Below are 17,395 nucleotides of genomic sequence, written 5' to 3' on the forward strand. Positions count from 1 at the left end.
ACACCATGATGGTAGTGTTCACATCCCTGGAGACAGAGAGAGAGATATACACCATGATGGTAGTGTTCACATCCCTGGAGACAGAGAGAGATATATGATCAACAACTCCATGATGGTAGTGATCACATCCCTGGAGACAGAGAGAGATATACACCATGATGGTAGTGATCACATCCCTGGAGACAGAGAGAGATATACACCATGATGGTAGTGTTCACATCCCTGGAGACAGAGAGAGATATACACCATGATGGTAGTGATCACATCCCTGGAGACAGAGAGAGATATATACACCATGATGGTAGTGATCACATCCCTGGAGACAGAGAGAGATATACACCATTATGGTAGTGTTCACAACCCTGGAGACAGAGAGAGATATACACCATGATGGTAGTGATCACATCCCTGGAGACAGAGAGAGATATACACCATGATGGTAGTGATCACATCCCTGGAGACAGAGAGAGAGATATACACCATGATGGTAGTGATCACATCCCTGGAGACAGAGAGAGAGATATACACCATGATGGTAGTGATCACATCCCTGGAGACAGACTGAGATATACACCATGATGGTAGTGATCACATCCCTGGAGACAGACTGAGATATACACCATGATGGTAGTGTTCACATCCCTGGAGACAGAGAGAGAGATATACACCATGATGGTAGTGATCACATCCCTGGAGACAGAGAGAGATATACTCCATGATGGTAGTGTTCACATCCCTGGAGACAGAGACAGAGAGATATACTCCATGATGGTAGTGATCACATTCCCTGGAGAGAGAGAGATATACACCATGATTGTAGTGTTCACATCCCTAGAGACAGAGAGAGATATATATACACCATGATGGTAGTGATCACATCCCTGGAGACAGAGAGATATATACACCATGATGGTAGTGATCACATCCCTGGTGACAGAGAGAGAGATATACACCATGATGGTAGTGATCACATCCCTGGAGACAGAGAGAGATATATACACCATGATGGTAGTGATCACATCCCTGGAGACAGAGAGAGAGAGATATACACCATGATGGTAGTGATCACATCCCTGGAGACAGAGAGAGATATACACCATGATGGTAGTGATCACATCCCTGGAGACAGAGAGATAGATATACACCAATGGTAGTGATCACATCCCTGGAGACAGAGAGAGATATACACCATGATGGTAGTGATCACATCCCTGGAGAGAGAGAGAGATATACTCCATGATGGTAGTGATCACATCCCTGGAGACAGAGAGAGATATACACCATGATGGTAGTGTTCACATCCCTGGAGACAGAGAGAGAGATATACACCATGATGGTAGTGATCACATCCCTGGAGACAGAGAGAGAGATATACACCATGATGGTAGTGATCACATCCCTGGAGACAGAGAGAGATATACACCATGATGGTAGTGATCACATCCCTGGAGAGAGAGATATACACCATGATGGTAGTGATCACATCCCTGGAGACAGAGAGAGAGATATACACCATGATGGTAGTGATCACATCCCTGGAGACAGACTGAGATATACACCATGATGGTAGTGATCACATCCCTGGAGACAGACTGAGATATACACCATGATGGTAGTGATCACATCCCTGGAGACAGAGAGAGAGATATACCCCATGATGGTAGTGATCACATCCCTGGAGACAGAGAGATATACACCATGATGGTAGTGATCACATCCCTGGAGATAGACTGAGATATACACCATGATGGTAGTGATCACATCCCTGGAGACAGAGAGAGATATACACCATGATGGTAGTGATCACATCCCTGGAGACAGAGAGAGAGATATACACCATGATGGTAGTGATCACATCCCTGGAGACAGAGAGAGATATACACCATGATGGTAGTGATCACATCCCTGGAGACAGAGAGATAGATATACACCATGATGGTAGTGATCACATCCCTGGAGACAGAGAGAGAGATATACACCATGATGGTAGTGATCACATCCCTGGAGAGAGAGAGATATACACCATGATGGTAGTGATCACATCCCTGGAGACAGAGAGAGAGATATACACCATTATGGTAGTGTTCACATCCCTGGAGACAGAGAGAGAGATATACACCATGATGGTAGTGATCACATCCCTGGTGACAGAGAGAGAGATATATACACCATGATGGTAGTGATCACATCCCTGGAGACAGAGAGAGAGATATATACACCATGATGGTAGTGATCACATCCCTGGTGACAGAGAGAGAGATATACACCATGATGGTAGTGATCACATCCCTGGAGACAGAGAGAGAGATATATACACCATGATGGTAGTGATCACATCCCTGGAGACAGAGAGAGAGAGATATACACCATGATGGTAGTGATCACATCCCTGGAGACAGAGAGAGAGATATACACCATGATGGTAGTGATCACATCCCTGGAGACAGAGAGAGAGATATACACCATGATGGTAGTGTTCACATCCCTGGAGACAGAGAGAGATATACACCATGATGGTAGTGATCACATCCCTGGAGACAGAGAGAGATATACACCATGATGGTAGTGATCACATCCCAGAGACAGGAGAGAGATATATACACCATGATGGTAGTGATCACATCCCTGGAGACAGAGAGAGATATATACACCATGATGGTAGTGATCACATCCCTGGTGACAGAGAGAGAGATATATACACCATGATGGTAGTGATCACATCCCTGGAGACAGAGAGAGATATATACACCATGATGGTAGTGATCAAATCCCTGGAGACAGAGAGAGAGATATACACCATGATGGTAGTGATGACATCCCTGGAGACAGAGAGAGATATACACCATGATGGTAGTGATCACATCCCTGGAGACAGAGAGAGAGATATACACCATGATAGTAGTGTTCACATCCCTGGAGACAGAGAGAGATATACACCATGATGGTAGTGATCACATCCCTGGAGACAGAGAGAGAGATATACACCATTATGGTAGTGTTCACATCCCTGGAGACAGAGAGAGAGATATACATCATGATGGTAGTGATCACATCCCTGGAGACAGAGAGAGATATACACCATGATGGTAGTGATCACATCCCTGGAGACAGAGAGAGATATACACCATGATGGTAGTGATCACATCCCTGGAGACAGAGAGAGATATACACCATGATGGTAGTGTTCACATCCCTGGAGACAGAGAGAGATATACACCATTATGGTAGTGTTCACATCCCTGGAGACAGAGAGAGATATACACCATGATCAACAACTCCATGATGGTAGTGATCACATCCCTGGAGACAGAGAGAGAGATATACACCATGATGGTAGTGATCACATCCCTGGAGACAGAGAGAGAGATATACACCATGATGGTAGTGATCACATCCCTGGAGGCAGAGAGAGAGAGAGATATACACCATGATGGTAGTGTTCACATCCCTAGAGACAGGGAGAGATATATATACACCATGATGGTAGTATTCACATCCCTGGAGACAGAGAGAGATATACACCATGATGGTAGTGATCACATCCCTGGAGACAGAGAGAGAGATATACACCATGATGGTAGTGATCACATCCCTGGAGACAGACTGAGATATACACCATGATGGTAGTGATCACATCCCTGGAGACAGACTGAGAGACTGAGATATACACCATGATGGTAGTGATCACATCCCTGGAGACAGAGAGAGATATACCCCATGATGGTAGTGATCACATCCCTGGAGACAGAGAGAGAGATATACACCATGATGGTAGTGATCACATCCCTGGAGATAGACTGAGATATACACCATGATGGTAGTGATCACATCCCTGGAGACAGAGAGAGATATACACCATGATGGTAGTGATCACATCCCTGGAGACAGAGAGAGATATACACCATGATGGTAGTGATCACATCCCTGGAGACAGAGAGAGAGATATACACCATGATGGTAGTGATCACATCCCTGGAGACAGAGAGATAGATATACACCATGATGGTAGTGATCACATCCCTGGTGACAGAGAGAGAGATATACACCATGATGGTAGTGATCACATCCCTGGTGAGAGAGAGAGATATACACCATGATGGTAGTGATCACATCCCTGGAGACAGAGAGAGATATACACCATGATGGTAGTGTTCACATCCCTGGAGACAGAGAGAGATATACACCATGATGGTAGTGTTCACATCCCTGGAGACAGAGAGAGATATACACCATTATGGTAGTGTTCACATCCCTGGAGACAGAGAGAGAGATATACACCATGATCAACAACTCCATGATGGTAGTGATCACATCCCTGGAGACAGAGAGAGAGATATACACCATGATGGTAGTGATCACATCCCTGGAGACAGAGAGAGATATACACCATGATGGTAGTGTTCACATCCCTGGAGACAGAGAGAGATATACACCATGATGGTAGTGATCACATCCCTGGAGACAGAGAGAGATATATACACCATGATGGTAGTGATCACATCCCTGGAGACAGAGAGAGAGATATACACCATTATGGTAGTGTTCACAACCCTGGAGACAGAGAGAGATATACACCATGATGGTAGTGATCACATCCCTGGAGACAGAGAGAGATATACACCATGATGGTAGTGATCACATCCCTGGAGACAGAGAGAGAGAGATATACACCATGATGGTAGTGATCACATCCCTGGAGACAGAGAGAGAGATATACACCATGATGGTAGTGATCACATCCCTGGAGACAGACTGAGATATACACCATGATGGTAGTGATCACATCCCTGGAGACAGACTGAGATATACACCATGATGGTAGTGTTCACATCCCTGGAGACAGAGAGAGAGAGACATACACCATGATGGTAGTGATCACATCCCTGGAGACAGAGAGAGATATACTCCATGATGGTAGTGTTCACATCCCTGGAGACAGAGAGAGAGAGACAGAGACAGAGAGATATACTCCATGATGGTAGTGATCACATTCCTGGAGGCAGAGAGAGAGAGAGAGAGATATACACCATGATTGTAGTGTTCACATCCCTAGAGACAGAGAGAGATATATATACACCATGATGGTAGTGATCACATCCCTGGAGACAGAGAGAGATATATACACCATGATGGTAGTGATCACATCCCTGGTGACAGAGAGAGAGATATATACACCATGATGGTAGTGATCACATCCCTGGAGACAGAGAGAGAGATATATACACCATGATGGTAGTGATCACATCCCTGGAGACAGAGAGAGAGAGAGAGATATACACCATGATGGTAGTGATCACATCCCTGGAGACAGAGAGATATATACACCATGATGGTAGTGATCACATCCCTGGAGACAGAGAGATAGATATAAACCATGATGGTAGTGATCACATCCCTGGAGACAGAGAGAGAGATATATACACCATGATGGTAGTGATCACATCCCTGGAGACAGAGAGAGAGATATACTCCATGATGGTAGTGATCACATCCCTGGAGACAGAGAGAGATATACACCATGATGGTAGTGTTCACATCCCTGGAGACAGAGAGAGAGATATACACCATGATGGTAGTGATCACATCCCTGGAGACAGAGAGAGAGATATACACCATGATGGTAGTGATCACATCCCTGGAGACAGAGAGAGATATACACCATGATGGTAGTGATCACATCCCTGGAGACAGAGAGATATACACCATGATGGTAGTGATCACATCCCTGGAGACAGAGAGAGAGATATACACCATGATGGTAGTGATCACATCCCTGGAGACAGACTGAGATATACACCATGATGGTAGTGATCACATCCCTGGAGACAGACTGAGATATACACCATGATGGTAGTGATCACATCCCTGGAGACAGAGAGAGATATACCCCATGATGGTAGTGATCACATCCCTGGAGACAGAGAGAGAGATATACACCATGATGGTAGTGATCACATCCCTGGAGATAGACTGAGATATACACCATGATGGTAGTGATCACATCCCTGGAGACAGAGAGAGATATACACCATGATGGTAGTGATCACATCCCTGGAGACAGAGAGAGAGATATACACCATGATGGTAGTGATCACATCCCTGGAGACAGAGAGAGAGATATACACCATGATGGTAGTGATCACATCCCTGGAGACAGAGAGATAGATATACACCATGATGGTAGTGATCACATCCCTGGTGACAGAGAGAGAGAGATATACACCATGATGGTAGTGATCACATCCCTGGTGAGAGAGAGAGATATACACCATGATGGTAGTGATCACATCCCTGGAGACAGAGAGAGATATACACCATGATGGTAGTGTTCACATCCCTGGAGACAGAGAGAGATATACACCATGATGGTAGTGTTCACATCCCTGGAGACAGAGAGAGATATACACCATGATGGTAGTGATCACATCCCTGGAGACAGAGAGAGATATACACCATGATGGTAGTGTTCACATCCCTGGAGACAGAGAGAGATATACACCATGATGGTAGTGTTCACATCCCTGGAGACAGAGAGAGATATACACCATGATGGTAGTGATCACATCCCTGGAGACAGAGAGAGATATACACCATGATGGTAGTGATCACATCCCTGGAGACAGAGAGAGAGATATACACCATGATGGTAGTGATCACATCCCTGGTGACAGAGAGAGAGAGATATACACCATGATGGTAGTGATCACATCCCTGGAGACAGAGAGAGATATACACCATGATGGTAGTGATCACATCCCTGGAGACAGAGAGAGAGATATACACCATGATGGTAGTGATCACATCCCTGGAGACAGAGAGAGATATACACCATGATGGTAGTGTTCACATCCCTGGAGACAGAGAGAGATATACACCATGATGGTAGTGATCACATCCCTGGAGACAGAGAGAGATATACACCATGATGGTAGTGATCACATCCCTGGAGACAGAGAGAGATATACACCATTATGGTAGTGTTCACAACCCTGGAGACAGAGAGAGAGATATACACCATGATGGTAGTGATCACATCCCTGGAGACAGAGAGAGATATACACCATGATGGTAGTGATCACATCCCTGGAGACAGAGAGAGAGATATACACCATGATGGTAGTGATCACATCCCTGGAGACAGAGAGAGAGATATACACCATGATGGTAGTGATCACATCCCTGGAGACAGACTGAGATATACACCATGATGGTAGTGATCACATCCCTGGAGACAGAGAGAGATATACACCATGATGGTAGTGATCACATCCCTGGAGACAGAGAGAGAGATATACACCATGATGGTAGTGATCACATCCCTGGAGACAGAGAGAGATATACACCATGATGGTAGTGATCACATCCCTGGAGACAGAGAGAGAGAGAGAGAGAGAGATATACACCATGATGGTAGTGATCACATCCCTGGAGGCAGAGAGAGAGAGAGAGATATACACCATGATGGTAGTGATCACATCCCTAGAGACAGAGAGAGATATATACACCATGATGGTAGTGATCACATCCCTGGAGACAGAGAGAGAGATATACATCATGATGGTAGTGATCACATCCCTGGAGACAGAGAGAGATATACACCATGATGGTAGTGATCACATCCCTGGAGACAGAGAGAGAGATATACACCATGATGGTAGTGATCACATCCCTGGAGACAGAGAGAGAGATATACACCATGATGGTAGTGATCACATCCCTGGAGACAGAGAGATATATACACCATGATGGTAGTGATCACATCCCTGGAGACAGAGAGATAGATATAAACCATGATGGTAGTGATCACATCCCTGGAGACAGAGAGAGAGATATACACCATGATGGTAGTGATCACATCCCTGGAGACAGAGAGAGATATACACCATGATGGTAGTGATCACATCCCTGGAGACAGAGAGAGATATACACCATGATGGTAGTGATCACATCCCTGGAGACAGAGAGAGATATACACCATGATGGTAGTGATCACATCCCTGGAGACAGAGAGAGAGATATACACCATGATGGTAGTGATCACATCCCTGGAGACAGAGAGATATACACCATGATGGTAGTGATCACATCCCTGGAGACAGAGAGATATACACCATGATGGTAGTGATCACATCCCTGGAGAGGGATGTTTGATAGAGGTTTGAGGCTCTGTTATAGCCAGTAGTGTGTTTGATAGAGAGGTTTGAGGGCTCTGTTATAGCCAGTAGTGTGTTTGATAGAGAGGTTTGAGGGCTCTGTTATAGCCAGTAGTGTGTTTGATAGAGAGGTTTGAGGGCTCTGTTATAGCCAGTAGTGTGTTTGATAGAGAGGTTTGAGGGCTCTGTTATAGCCAGTAGTGTGTTTGATAGAGAGGTTTGAGGGCTCTGTTATAGCCAGTAGTGTGTTTGATAGAGAGGTTTGAGGGCTCTGTTATGGCAAGTAGTGTGTTTGATAGAGAGGTTTGAGGGCTCTGTTATAGCCAGTAGTCTGGGTCTGTGTTCGTACTTAGACACTGTCTGGATGATGAAGACATCTTTGCCTCGAACCGACTCCTGGATCTGCACACGCGTTTCTACACAAAGAGAGAGAGAGAGAGAGAGAGAGAGAGAGAGAGAGGGTGAGAGGGGGAGGGGGAGAGAGAGAGGGGGAGAATTGAATAAAGGAGGGAGAGAGAGAGACAGAGAGAGAGAGACGGAGAGAGATGGAGAGAGAGAGAGAGAGAGAGAGAGAGAGAGAGAGAGAGAGAGAGAGAGAGAGAGAGAGAGAGAGAGAGAGGGAGGGGGAGAGAGAGAGGGGGAGAATTGAATAAAGGGAGGGAGAGAGAGAGACAGAGAGAGAGAGACGGAGAGAGACGGAGAGAGAGAGAGAGAGAGAGAGAGAGAGAGAGAGAGGAGAGAGACGGAGAGAGAGAGAGAGAGAGAGACAGAGAGACAGAGAGAGAGAGACGGAGAGAGATGGAGAGAGATGGAGAGAGAGAGAGAGAGACAGAGAGATGGAGAGAGAGAGACAGAGAGAGAGAGACAGAGAGAGAGAGACGGAGAGAGAGAGAGAGAGAGAGAGACAGAGAGAGAGAGACGGAGAGAGATGGAGAGAGAGAGAGAGAGAGAGAGAGGAAGAATTTGAACAAACTTTAAAAAAAATATCTAAATGTGTTTTTTTTTCAGAAATGCTTCTCGAACATAAAATGACAAGGCACGGAGAGAGTACAAAAATAAGCTCCTTGTAGACAATCAAGAGACACGTTTTACTGACTGCTCCTGTTGGTAAGCAACTTACTCTTCCACACAGACCACTGGCACAGTGCTATATTAACCAGACCTTTCCCTGGTACAGTGCTATATTAACCAGACCATCCCCTGTCATGACACAGTGCTATATTAACCAGACCATCCCCTGGTACAGTGCTATATTAACCAGACCATCCCCTAGTACAGTGCTATATTAACCAGACCATCCCCTGACACAGTGCTATATTAACCAGACCATCCCCTGGTACAGTGCTATATTAACCAGACCATCCCCTGACACAGTCCTATATTAACCAGACCATCCCCTGGCATGACACAGTGCTATATTAACCAGACCAACCCCTGGTACAGTGCTATATTAACCAGACCATCCCCTGACACAGTGCTATATTAACCAGACCATCCCCTGGTACAGTGCTATATTAACCAGACCATCCCCTGACACAGTCCTATATTAACCAGACCATCCCCTGGCATGACACAGTGCTATATTAACCAGACCAACCCCTGGTACAGTGCTATATTAACCAGACCATCCCCTGATACACTGCTATATTAACCAGACCATCCCCTGGTACAGTGCTATATTAACCAGACCATCCCCTGATACAGTGCTATATTAACCAGACCATCCCCTGGTACAGTGCTATATTAACCAGACCATCCCCTGGTACAGTGCTATATTAACCAGACCATCCCCTGGTACAGTGCTATATTAACCAGACCATCCCCTGGTACAGTGCTATATTAACCAGACCATCCCCTGATACAGTGCTATATTAACCAGACCATCCCCTGGTACAGTGCTATATTAACCAGACCATCCCCTGGTACAGTGCTATATTAACCAGACCATCCCCTGGTACAGTGCTATATTAACCAGACCATCCCCTGATACAGTGCTATATTAACCAGACCATCCCCTGACACAGTGCTATATTAACCAGACCATCCCCTAGTACAGTGCTATATTAACCAGACCATCCCCTGGTACAGTGCTATATTAACCAGACCATCCCCTGGTACAGTGCTATATTAACCAGACCATCCCCTGGTACAGTGCTATATTAACCAGACCATCCCCTGGCACAGTGCTATATTAACCAGACCATTCCCTGGTACAGTGCTATATTAACCAGACCATCCCCTGATACAGTGCTATATTAACCAGACCATCCCCTGGTACAGTGCTATATTAACCAGACCATCCCCTGGTACAGTGCTATATTAACCAGACCATCCCCTGGTACAGTGCTATATTAACCAGACCATCCCCTGACACAGTGCTATATTAACCAGACCATCCCCTGGTACAGTGCTATATTAACCAGACCATCCCCTGGTACAGTGCTATATTAACCAGACCATCCCCTGGTACAGTGCTATATTAACCAGACCATCCCCTGACACAGTGCTATATTAACCAGACCATCCCCTGGTACAGTGCTATATTAACCAGACCATCCCCTGGTACAGTGCTATATTAACCAGACCATCCCCTGGTACAGTGCTATATTAACCAGACCATCCCCTGGCAGAGTGCTATATTAACCAGACCATCCCTGGTACAGTGCTATATTAACCAGACCATCCCCTGATACAGTGCTATATTAACCAGACCATCCCCTGGTACAGTGCTATATTAACCAGACCATCCCCTGGCATAGTGCTATATTAACCAGACCATCCCCTGGTACAGTGCTATATTAACCAGACCATCCCCTGACACAGTGCTATATTAACCAGACCATCCCCTGGTACAGTGCTATATTAACCAGACCATCCCCTGGCATAGTGCTATATTAACCAGACCATCCCCTGACACAGTCCTATATTAACCAGACCATCCCCTGACACAGCGATGGAGGAGAGGGTGAGGGGGGGTGGAGGATAGGGTGGGGGGGTGGAGGAGAGGATCAGACTGTTGGAGGAGAGGGTAATGGCGTGTGACAGAGAGGTCTGAAGGTCAGAAGTCAGGGGTCAGAGTCTCACCTCTGTTGTCTTCCTGGTACACCTGCACCTTCCCAAGCTCCACCCCCAGACGCCTGCACACGGGAGACATAGCCAATGAAAAGAGAGCACAGGGAGAGCTGACCAGTGAAAAGCCAGTGTGTGTGTGTGTGTGTGTGTGTGTGTGTGTGTGTGTGTACTGACTCTCCTATCCTCTTGCTGATCTCCCTGGAGGAGGGGTGTGAGTTGGCGCTGAAGATGACCAGGCCTCCCTTGGTGTGGTTCATAACCGGGGGGGACCGGCCACTCTGCTCCCCAGCCTCAGACGGCCAATCCCGGGGCACCCACGCTGCACTCAGCCCTTCCTACAGCGGAACCAGGGACCCGCCCACACACACACAGTTAATAATCAATCCACTTGTCTGGAACAGTGTTACTACCAACATAACACATCATAATACATCATAACACATCATAACATAATACATCATAATACATCATAACACATCATAATACATCATAACACATCATAACACATCATAACATAACACATCATAACATAACACATCATAACATAACACATCATAACATAATACATCATAATACATCATAATACATCATAATACATCATAATACATCATAATACATCATAACATAACACACCATAATACATCATAATACATCATAATACATCATAACATAACACATCATAATACATCATAACATAACACACCATAATACATCATAACACATCATAACATAACACATCATAATACATCATAATACACCATAATACATCATCATACATCATAATACATCATAACATTCATAATACATCATAATACATCATAATACATCATAACATAATACATCATAACACATCACACCATAATACATCATAACATAACACATCATAATACATCATAATACATCATAATACATCATAATACATCATAACACATCATAATACATCATAACATAACACATCATAATACATCATAACACATCATAATACATCATAACATAATACATCATAATACATCATAACATAACACATCATAATACACATCATAATACATCATAACATAACACATCATAATACATCATAACACACCATAATACATCATAACATAATACATCATAACATAATACATTACAACATAATACATCATAATACATCATAACACATCATAACACATCATAATACATCATAACATAATACACATAACACATCATAACACATCATAACACATCATAACACATCATAACACATCATAACACATCATAATACATCATAATACATCATAATACATCATAACATAATACATCATAACACATCATAACACATCATAATACATCATAACACACCGTAATACATCATAATACATCATAACATAATACATCATAATATAATACATCATAATACATCATAATACATCATAATACATCATAACATAATACATCATAATACATCATAATACATCATAATACATCAAAACATAATACATCATAATACATCATAACATAATACATCACAACATAATACATCATAATACATCATAACACATCATAACACACCATAATACATCATAACATAATACACCATAACACATCATAATACATCATAATACATCATAACATAATACATCATAACACATCATAACACATCATAATACATCATAACACACCGTAATACATCATAATACATCATAACATAATACATCATAATATAATACATCATAATACATCATAATACATCATAATACATCATAACATAATACATCATAATACATCATAATACATCATAATACATCATATCATAATACATCATAATACATCATAACACATCATAACATAATACATCATACATCATAACACATCATAACATAATACATCATAACACATCACAACACAATACATCATAACACACCATAATACATCATAACACATCATAACATAATACATCATAACACACCATAATACATTATAATACATCATAACATAATACATCATAACACACCATAATACATTATAATACATCATAACATAATACATCATAACACATCATAACATAATACATCATAACACATCATAATACATCATAATACATCAAATCATAATACATCATAACACATCATAACACATCATAATACATCATAACACATCATAACATAATACATCATAATATAATACATCATAACATAATACATCATAACACATCATAACATAATACATCATAATACATCATAACACATCATAATACATCATAACATAATACATCATAATACATCATAACACATCATAATACATCATAATACATCATAATACATCATAATACATCAAAACATAATACATCATAATACATCATAACACATCATAACATAATACATCATAATACATCATAACACATCATAACACATCATAACACATCATAACATAATACATCATAATACATCATAACATAATACATCATAACACATCATAACATAATACATCATAATACATCATAACACATCATAATACATCATAACATAATACATCATAATACATCATAACACATCATAACACATCATACCACATCATAATACATCATAACACATCATAACATAATACATCATAACACATCATAACACATCATAATACATCATAATATAAAACATCATAATACATCATAACACATCAAAACACAATACATCATAACACATCATAACACATCATAACACATCATAACATAATGCATCAAAACACATCATAACATAATACATCATAACACACCATAATACATTATAATACATCAAAACACATCATATCATAATACATCATAACACATCATAACACATCATAACATAATGCATCATAACACATCATAACATAATACATCATAAAACACCATAATACATCATAACACACCATAATACATTATAATACATCATAACATAATACATCATAACACATCATAACACATCATAACACATCATAACATAATACATCATAATACATCATAACACATCATAACATAATACATCATAATACATCATAATACATCATAACATAATACATCATAATACATCATAATACATCATAACACATCATAATACATCATAACATAATACATCATAATACATCATAATACATCATAACACATCATAATACATCATAACATAATACATCATAATACATCATAATACATCATAACATAATACATCATAACACATCATAATACATCATAACATAATACATCATAATACATCATAACACATCATATCATAATACATCATAATACATCATAATACATCATAACACATCATAATACATCATAACATAATACATCATAACATCATACATCATAACACATCATAACATAATACATCATAACACATCATAGCACATAATAACATAATACATCATAACACATAATAACATAATACATCATAACACATCATAATACATCATAACATAATACATCATAATACATCATAACATAATACATCATAATACATCATAATACATCATAACATAATACATCATAATACATCATAATACATCATAATACATCATAACATAATACATCATAATACATCATAATACATCATAACACATCATAATACATCATAACATAATACATCATAATACATCATAACATAATACATCATAATACATCATAATACATCATAACATAATACATCATAATACATCATAATACATCATAACATAATACATCATAATACATCATAATACATCATAACATAATACATCATAATACATCATAATACATCATAATACATCATAATACATCATAACACAGCAAATTTGATCATATTACTCCAGTGCTAGCCTCTCTACACTGGTTTCCTGTCAAAGCAAGGGCTGATTTCAAGGTTTTACTGCTAACCTACAAAGCATTACATGGGCTTGCTCCTACCTATCTCTCTGATTTGGTCCTGCCGTACATACCTACACGTACGCTACGGTCACAAGACGCAGGCCTCCTAATTGTTCCTAGAATTTCTAAGCAAACAGCTGGAGGCAGGGCTTTCTCCTATAGAGCTCCATTTTTATGGAACGGTCTGCCTACCCATGTCGGAGACGCAAACTCGGTCTCAACCTTTAAGTCTTTACTGAAGACTCATCTCTTCAGTGGGTCATATGATTGAGTGGAGTCCGGCCCAGGAGTGGGAAGGTGAACGGAAAGGCTCTGGAGCAACGAACCGCCCTTGCTGTCTCTGCCTGGCCGGTTCCCCTCTTTCCACTGGGATTCTCTGCCTCAAACCCTATTACAGGGGCTGAGTCATTGGCTTACTGGGGCTCTCTCATGCCGTCCCTGGAGGGGTGCGTCACCTGAGTGGGGTGCGTCACCTGAGTGGGTTGATTCACTGTTGTGGTCATCCTGTCTGGGTTGGCGCCCCCCTTGGGTTGTGCCGTGGCGGAGATCTTTGTGGGCTATACTCAGCCTTGTCTCAGGATGGTAAGTTGGTGGTTGAAGATATCCCTCTAGTGGTGTGGGGGCTGTGCTTTGGCAAAGTGGGTGGGGTTATATCCTTCCTGTTTGGCCCTGTCCGGGGTGTCCTCGGATGGGGCCACAGTGTCTCCTGACCCCTCCTGTCTCAGCCTCCAGTATTTATGCTGCAGTAGTTTGTGTCGGGGGCTGGGGTCAGTTTGTTATATCTGGAGTACTTCTCCTGTCCTATTCGGTGTCCTGTGTGAATCTAAGTGTGCGTTCTCTTATTCTCTCCTTCTCTCTTTCTTTCTCTCTCTCGGAGGACCTGAGCCCTAGGACCATGCCCCAGGACTACCTGACATGATGACTCCTTGCTGTTGCTGTCCCCAGTCCACCTGGCCATGCTGCTGCTCCAGTTTCAACTTCCACCTGACTGTGCTGCTGCTCCAGTTTCAACTGTTCTGCCTTATTATTATTCGACCATGCTGGTCATTTATGAACATTTGAACATCTTGGCCATGTTCTGTTATAATCTCCACCCAGCACAGCCAGAAGAGGACTGGCCACCCCACATAGCCTGGTTCCTCTCTAGGTTTCTTCCTAGGTTTTGGCCTTTCTAGGGAGTTTTTCCTAGCCACCGTGCTTCTACACCTGCATTGCTTGCTGCTTGGGGTTTTAGGCTGGGTTTCTGTACAGCACTTTGAGATATCAGCTGATGTACGAAGGGCTATATAAATACATTTGATTTGATTTGATTTGACAGCATAACATAATACATCATAATACATCATAACACATCATAACACATCATAACATAATACATCATAACACATCATAACACATCATAACATAATACATCATAATACATCATAATACACCATAACACATCATAATACATCATAACATAATACATCATAACACATACATCATAATATCATAATCATAACACATCATAACATAATACATCATAACATAATACATCATAACATAATACATCATAACATAATACATCATAACACATCATAACATAATACATCATAATACATCATAACATAATACATCATAATACATCATAACATAATACATCATAACACATCATAACACATCATAACACATCATAACATAACACATCATAATACATCATAATACATCATAACATAATACATCATAACACAATACATCATAACATAATACATCGTAATACATCATAACATAATACACCATAATACATCATAATATAATACATCATAATACATCATAATACACCATAATACATCATAATACATCATATTACATTATAATACATCATAACAAAACACAACATAACACATCATAACATAACACATCATTACATAATACATCATAACATAATACATCATAATAAGATGTATTTTGATGTATTATGATGTGTTATGATGTATTATGATGTGTTATGATGTATTATGATGTATTATGATGTGATGTGTTATGATGTATTATGTTATGATGTATTATAATGTATTATGGTGTGTTATGATGTATTATGGTGTATTATGATGTAATAAGTTGTATTTTGATGTATTATGGTGTATTATGATGTGTTATGATGTGCTATGTTATGATGTATTATGTTATGATGTATTATAATGTATTATGATGTGTTATGATGTATTATAATGTATTATGGTGTGTTATGATGTATTATGTTATGATGTATTATAATGTATTATGGTGTGTTATGATGTGTTATGATGTATTATGATGTATTATGATGTATTATGAT

The 17,395-nt window shown here is 40.8% G+C and overlaps 1 protein-coding gene across 1 annotated transcript in view; it reads right to left on the reverse strand.

Moving 5' to 3' along the window:
• Nucleotides 1–17,395, reverse strand: part of LOC121844100 (phosphoribosyl pyrophosphate synthase-associated protein 2-like) — a 32,359-nt gene that overhangs the window by 14,182 nt on the left and 782 nt on the right. Inside the window, exons 2-4 of the mRNA XM_042313990.1 lie at nt 11,400–11,560; nt 11,238–11,290; nt 8,503–8,569 (exon numbers count right to left, since the gene is read on the reverse strand). Coding sequence (XP_042169924.1) covers nt 8,503–8,569; nt 11,238–11,290; nt 11,400–11,482 — 203 coding nt within the window. The 5' untranslated portion in view covers nt 11,483–11,560. The remainder of the gene's footprint in view (nt 1–8,502; nt 8,570–11,237; nt 11,291–11,399; nt 11,561–17,395) is intronic.

This window comes from Oncorhynchus tshawytscha, unplaced genomic scaffold (genome assembly GCF_018296145.1).
Source record: "Oncorhynchus tshawytscha isolate Ot180627B unplaced genomic scaffold, Otsh_v2.0 Un_contig_3669_pilon_pilon, whole genome shotgun sequence".
Classification (NCBI taxonomy): domain Eukaryota; kingdom Metazoa; phylum Chordata; class Actinopteri; order Salmoniformes; family Salmonidae; genus Oncorhynchus; species Oncorhynchus tshawytscha.